At 41.2% G+C, this 7,517-nt stretch overlaps 1 protein-coding gene across 1 annotated transcript in view; it reads right to left on the bottom strand.

Moving 5' to 3' along the window:
- Positions 1–5,236: 5,236 nt before the first annotated feature.
- The window catches only part of ccn1 (cellular communication network factor 1), a 2,484-nt gene continuing 203 nt past the window's right edge, over positions 5,237–7,517 (bottom strand). Inside the window, exons 2-5 of the mRNA XM_072438160.1 lie at positions 7,279–7,513; positions 6,624–6,968; positions 6,328–6,530; positions 5,237–6,212 (exon numbers count right to left, since the gene is read on the bottom strand). Coding sequence (XP_072294261.1) covers positions 5,910–6,212; positions 6,328–6,530; positions 6,624–6,968; positions 7,279–7,513 — 1,086 coding nt within the window. The 3' untranslated portion in view covers positions 5,237–5,909. The remainder of the gene's footprint in view (positions 6,213–6,327; positions 6,531–6,623; positions 6,969–7,278; positions 7,514–7,517) is intronic.

Raw genomic sequence — 7,517 nt, 5'->3', positions numbered from 1 at the left:
TCATATTTTTGCTCAAATTGTTCAGCCCTTGTAGACGTGCTGCGTAGAAACATCTAATTTTACGTGATTTTTTTCAATCTATTTTCTATCATCGTTATCCAGTTTCTCCCCTGAAAAGACTAGGCAGTTGTTTTTGTCACTTTGACTTGAACAAATGCAAAGATGAAGTTAGCCACTAACATGCCTGCTGCCTTTCATCCCAGTCAGACTAGATGATCCATTATGTTGAGGCTTCCCATACTCGGATATAAATAGTTTCAACTTTTAGAGTCTTCTATGATTCATTCTTTTGTCCAAGTCACTGATTAAAAGTGCTTTGTATAACCTTTCTGGTGAGGTGAGGTGTCTGATGCTGCCGGCTGGAGAGATCATGCTGCTCACAGTAAAGAGACATGTTTTTTAAGGTATTTGAGCAAACCAATAATTTAATAAATGCAAGATAGTTTAATGGTATAGCTTTGACAACTTCATGGAAACAAGCAGAGAAGGTACATAGTGTACATTTAAAAAATAAGTTAAAGAATTCAGATTTTGAAGAGAAAGTAAGTTGTGATTTTATGAATTTGGCCTCACTCGCCCTTAGCTCTTCTCTGCTGTGGAAACCATGCGGCAATTACCCAGCATGGGGCAGGCAAAAGGGATGGAAAATACATCGTTCATATCACTCGAGTTTCACAGAAATGTCAGCAAATTGCTGATTAAAAGACCCACTGCTGTTCAAAGAGTCACATGATGGTTTCACTGCAGCCAAAAGGGTTGGTAAAGTTGTTAGATGGAGGATGAGTAATGGCTTACGAGACACATCCTTGGAAATTTTCTGGAATTGTTATATAGCATCAACTTGCATGAATCCACTGTTACATCACTAGACCATTCAATGTTTAGGAAGTCTTGTTAGGAAGTTTATTTGAAGAAGTCATATTCTCTGATTCAGATGAATTGACTAATGACTAATAATTCTTAGTCATAGTATCGACTCCAGCAAGAATAGCCGTGCTTTCACAGCTAATGGGGATCAAAAATAAATACAAATAGTAATATTCTGATCATCAAAATCATTATCTGGATTATTATTATCATTATCATTATATGGATTACAAAGATGGTGGCATTATTAAATCAACATGTCAAAGAATATTTTCATCAATAATGTGCTTTATTCCTAAATATAATCTATCTAAAAGCTTATCACCATATTTTAAACTTTGTTTGGTCGATAATGTATTTCAATGTACAATAGAACTGTGGTAATTGTTGGATATTTGACTAATGAAAAAAATTATTTGATTATTTGTACTCTCAAATTGTGTCGAATATTTTTTGTATCTGTTCTATTGTCTAATCAAGTTAAAAATGTTTCACAGTAGGGGTGGTGTTCTTGGGATGGTACTCATCCTTCTTCCTCCAAACGCCACGATTGGAGTTTATACCAAAAAGTTATATTTCGGTCTTCCACATAACTTTTTCCCATGTCCCCTCTGAATCATCCAGATGGTCATTGGCAAACTTCATATGTAGCTTATCATCCAGCTCTCTTCAGGTCATTGACCAGCTCCTCCCGTGTAGTTCTGGGCTGATTCCTCACCTTTCTTATCATCAGTCCAAGTCTTCTTTAGCCTCTTCCATTTTCTAACAATTGCTTCAACAGTTGATCCTTTTTCATTAAGCTGCTTGCCAATTGCCCTGTAGCCGTTTCCAGCCTTGTGGAGATCTACAATGTTGTCTCTGATGTCTTTTATGGGAAAGAAATAAGGGAAAGAGTATCTGGAGTGTCTGCCAGTGTGGTCCAATAGATTTGGTTTTCCATCTGGCGGATCACTAAGCACGGACAAAATTCATGTCAGCAAATTGTTAAATTGAATGAATAGACATGAAGAATTTGTGATTTCTGTCATGTCTTTGTGATTTTAATGCATTTGTTTCTGTTTTGTGAATTGCCTCTGAATTGTGCTCTACAAATAAACTTGCTTTAGCAGTTGGAGTCTGATTGATTGTGTGGTGGACAGGTGTCTTTATGCAGCTATGTGCTACAAATTTTAGATTAATAAGCGGAGTAGGGGTGGACTTTTTAAAGGCTGAATGACAGGTCTTTGAGGGCCAGAATTCTTGCTGATTGGCATGTGTTCAAATACCTTTTTGCAGCAATAACACACAAATAAATGATTAAAAAATAGTGGAAATGCACCAACCTCAATAATTTCAAAGTAGTTTCAAAATCACAGGCTGATCCAATACATTTTTTTACTCACTGTATTATTCTTTTAGTTAAAGACACACTATGTAACTTTATGTGATGAAGTGATGTTCCACCTACTTGTCTCCATGAAGATGCTTTGCCTGAAATGTTCCACAATATTGCATTATTGCAAACTTATTTTTTTTGCATTTTTCAATTGGAAAGTGAAAAACGTGCAACAAATCTGTCTTGTAACTGTAACTTGGCCTGGGAACTGAGTTTAATTCAGTAGAAATACAGTAGATGTTCAATAACATTAGCATATACCAGGCAAAACATGACCATATTTCCATGGAGACGAGCAGTTAACTATCAGAAACATTACAGAGAAGTTACATAGTGCTCATTTACTCCTAAACCTGAAACTTTGTTAACAATGAAACCTTTGGCTTTGCTACTATATAGTTTTCAAAGCCATCGAATTATGTTGAATATTAGTGTAGTATAAATGCTAAATTTTTAGTTCAGACTAACTTGATAAACATGGCCTATAAATGGCTTTTCATATCAGATTACTATGTTATTTTACCCACAGTGTGTTGTACTTTATATTCAACCCCTAAGTACGAGACTGTAGACTTTAAACTGAATTTTCTCTGTTACCTAATCATGTAATTAAGTCCCACAAGTACAGAGCATGCACAAACTAGACAATGCAAACACACAGCCAATAAAAGTCACTGCAGCGTTCAGGAGTCAAACCCTGTGTTTAAAAATCTAAATGGACCCATAGGAGTGTTGAAGCCCTTTGGTAACAGCTCAGTGATGCTGTGACCTCATTGGACTATAGTGGGGTCAAACTGTGCCAACATTAGCTCAGCTGCTGATGCTCTGTGCCCCTTAAGTACGCTTTCACTTCAGCATCATCGCAGCTCAAGAGAGAAACCTTTCCTATCAATGTTGAAACTGTATCGAGTAAATAATGAGCGAGAAGGCCTCTGGGGAGACTCAGGCCTGATCATCAGCCCTTCTTATGTCATTTCACATAGAGATCTGCAGGGTGTGTAACAAGGTTTACATCAATGTGTATTCATCCGTTGCTGGCTCAATGCCCAAATTTCTCATGAAAAAAATATAAATCTGCAGCTGTAAAGACTTGATTGCTTTATTCTTCTTTGTCCAGCAGATGGTGCCAGTAAAAACTCCTCAGACCTTGCTTCTGCTGCTTATAACATTTACCTGCAGTCAGTTGAGGAGGTTAAAGATCTGACATCAGTGCAGTGCAGCTTCCAGATTGAAGTAATGACCACTGTTGTTGCGGCAAGCTCCTGTTTGCATAGCATTACGAAGTCCAAGATGAAGGTTTAATGCTAATGTCTTTGTCATATAAACAGTTCTGGGTTAAAGGAATGAGGTAGCTGCTGAGTGATTTAATTGCATGGCGCCTGTGTGTGAGAGGCTTGTTTGTCTCTGTGTCTGAGCAATAGTTTTTACAGGTTGGCCCAGTGCTGCCCGGACTTCACAGTTTATTTCCAACAATAAATGAGATCCCTTGGTTCCTGGAGAGTTTAGACTGCGGGACGGTGAGCCTGTCAGTGCATTATGAAGGAATGCCACGGATGAAGACCTAAAGGACTGCTCGCATAACATACAGACACCATTGCATAACGAGGTTAGCTGTATCTGTTAACAGGACAAGTGGCAGCACACTATGAAGGGCCAAAAGGAGCACTTTCCCCCTTGAGACTACTCAACAGGACACAGGCAAAGAGCACACACTGGGAGTGTTGTGTCAGTACTCATCTTTGTGATTAGGTAAAACTTTCATGTGAGGAATGTGTCCAACCTCAGTGGGAACATCCTGTGTGGTACATACCGCTCAATCAAAGACAGCCTCTTCTTACAATTTAGAGCAGTTTCCTCCAGCAGTTCCCCACAGTTGTACTGATGGATCAAACACTCATATAGACAGGCTTTAAAATAGACTGTGGACTGGAGCGATATAATGGCTCTGTGAATATAATCCACTACTTGGGAGTATTTGTGTATATTTGGAAAGTCTTCATAGCTAAAGTGAACATGTTGCTCAGAAATATTTTCCAACATCTGCCGCCCATCAGGATGTCTGCTTTCTGAGCCACTGCTGCATTCCTGAGCCGCTCCCTCTACCTGGATCAAAAAAAGAACGCGTTCCCTGTCGTTGCCCCTGAGCTCTGCTCCTCTAACCCTCTTAAACTGTACGGTTGGTATTTTGCACCAGGTGCAAGCATCTGTCATCTGACCCAAACCGAAGACAAATAACACAAGGGTTCATTTGATTCCCACAGATGGCAAAAATGCTTTTAAAAGACACATGAGGCTAGTTTAGGCACAGGTAAAGCTAAAAATGGAAAGTTCCAGCCGTGCTGCTGCAATATGATCTTATGCAAACTCGCTGTATAAAGAAGTTTTATGCCTTCTGTGTTGCTGCCTCACAATAATAATTCTTACAATTTAGCACATGGATTCCTTCCCTTCAGGGCTGTTTACAACTGTTTAGTGAACATGCGCTGCAGGAGCCAGCTGAGGCCAGTGCACCTTGTTCCTCTTAATTCAGTTGCTGCTAATGAATTAGGTCAATTTGGCAAGGCTACGTGTGAAAAAGCTTAACCAGGAATGCATTCTGTTCATACAACTCAATTGTATACAATAATAGACATTGTGCGCCCCGCATGGTGTCTAATCCCAAACCATTCAGTGCAATACTTAAGATTCTTGGCATACTCCCATACTCATTGCTACTCATGGTCTTAATCTTTTTTCCCCCCTCAGAAGCAGTCAAGTGTATGGCTTAGCCAGCTCAAAGAGAAGCAAGCCAGAGCATATCAGAATGGCATTCCAAAGCGCACAAAATCAGTGGAGACTTTGTTATACAAGAACGGACTGACCCTTCTCACTGTCTGTCTGAAAATCTGTTGGGTCTGCAACATATGACATGAGAATTGTCTGTGAAATTCAAACAACCTCCACATATGAGCTGCACTGTATTGTGTTCAAGGCCAACATTAACATCAGACAATGTTGTTATTTCATAAATAAATCACTTTTATTTGTAACATATAAAATTAAATCAATTTTACAGTTTATTCCAGTATGACACTTAATATTCAAATAAAGTAGCTACACTTTTGATAAATAATATTAATAACAATAATAAAAACATTCATTCATCCTTTGACATGTTTCGCTTTGTCTTTTTGTTCAGGAAGTTCAATAGCTGCCACAAAACATGAACAATAATGCCCACGTCATGAAAAAAAATGAAACCACACACTTGTCAAACAAGTCCAGAGGAGACATTTCGATGTCTTATTTAGAAAGTTTAAGGATGGTCTGCTAATTGAAATTACGCATGTGCATATCTTCATATTCACACACAAGTCTACAGTTTGGGTCCTGTCCAAATGCTAAGGATCAAAATATACACAGTGAATTGATATCAGCGACTAAGATACATGTACAAATATTAGTTACATCTTGCTCCATAACGAAGCTACTCATGATGCTCCATTAATATGAAGCAGTTGGTAGTAAGAATGCTGAAAGTCACAGCAAACAGTGCACTTCATAAAGTCCTCATGATGTAAGCCCACAATTCCTTGGGAATCTAGTTACAACAAGAAGTTGGTAGTCAATTGAAAGTCTATTTACACCCCTACATTCAATGGTGAGTGGGGTTGTCCACCAGTGGTGCTCAGTCTCTGAACTTGTGGATGTCGTTAGAAAGGCGGTAGAAGGGGTATGAGGCTTCGTTGACATGGGGACAGTTGTAAGTGCACTTGCAGGACTCGATCGTCATGACGTTTTTGTTGAAGGTCTCGCCATCTTCACAGCGGAACTTGACTCGAATGGTTCTGGTGTCGTGGGGGGTGCAGCATCTGCCGTCCACACAGGCTCCGCAGTATTTGGGCCTGTACTTCTTGAGGCTTGAGCAGCCAGCATAGGTGAATTTCACTGGCTGGCTGGACTTCTTTGTTCTGCTGCACTTTTTGCCTTTCTGCAAAACACAAATCAAAAAGAATCCAATGTTAGACTTGGACTGAAAACTTCTCGTTGTTTTTTATTGTAGGTCTGTCTCTGTACGTCTCCAGAGCATGGTGCCTTTTGCTTACCTTGAGGCTGGAGTAAGGTGACTGTGTGCATGGGCGCACTTCACAGATCCTCGTCTCTTTGACCAGTTTGCATTCACTGTTGTTGTTGGTGACTCTGCTGGAGATGCCTGTCCCGCAGCTCTTGGAGCACTGAGACCAGGGCGTGGTTTGGACAATGCACTTCTGGTTGTCAAACATCTGCACCTCAGGCTGCTGTCTGTATGCTGTGATCAAAAGATAAAAGAAAGATGATATTAGCCGTTTGCCATTGACTGTCTCTCCATAAGACTCTAGACATGTTTAAGCTGGTTTCTTACCTGGCAGAGACTTTAGTCCACCCTTGAAAATTGCAATGAGCTCATTTCTGTTGGTGAGGTCTTTCTCCAGCTCTTCATTCAGCAAGTCTTTGCCAAAGATCTTCTCCAGGATGTCTATCTCCTTGGTGTCATCACACACCCACTCCTCGCAGCACTGGCCTGGCACCTTGACCAGCCTTGGGTTGGCACAGCCCAGGTTGGGCAGGGAGAGGTCCTGCGGGCACAGCGGGACACAGCCCACTGCCCCGTCGATGCATGTGCACTGGTGTTTACAGTTGGGCTGGAAGCTCTCTCCGTTCTGGTAGATCTTGCTGTTGTACTCGCAGGGTCTGCCCTCTGACTTGGCTGCAGAGAAAGAAAACACAAGCAAAGGAATGTTATTCTTTCCCGCTCCGCTCCGAGACTTCTGCTCAAGACATCACATGGCTCGCAAAGATAAGGATCGGTTAAACTGTGAAATGCTTCGGGCTGTTAACGGGGCTCTTTCCACAGTAGGTTGTCTGTCCTTTGAGGTTTAGTCTAAAGTTTCCTCCCATCTACATTCCACACCGTTGAACTAATGCAGATCCCACTATTATAGCAACTACTCTTCATCTGACAAGCCCAATTCACATTAAAAAAATTAAAGAAAAAACAGGAATAGACAGGTCTTTACCTCGACATATGCCACGGGTTGTTGCCAGGGCAAAGCTGGCCCCGAAGTTGCACTCCAGCCCTTTGGTGTGGTCACAGGGCTCCGTCAGGCCGCAGTCCTCGTTCAGCTGCCTGGCGCACACTTTGCAGCAGCTACAGCCGTCCAGGACCACGCTGACGCCGGGCGCGCACTTGGGCATCTCCATGGGACATTCGCACACGGCGGGGCAAGAGGAGGAGGAGGAGGAGGAGAGAACCTGG

The sequence above is a fragment of the Eucyclogobius newberryi genome, unplaced genomic scaffold (assembly GCF_026437365.1).
Source record: "Eucyclogobius newberryi isolate DKJ021-1_F unplaced genomic scaffold, fEucNew1.0.hap1 SCAF_9, whole genome shotgun sequence".
Lineage (NCBI taxonomy): Eukaryota > Metazoa > Chordata > Actinopteri > Gobiiformes > Gobiidae > Eucyclogobius > Eucyclogobius newberryi.
This window is presented reverse-complemented; position numbering and strand designations above follow the sequence as displayed.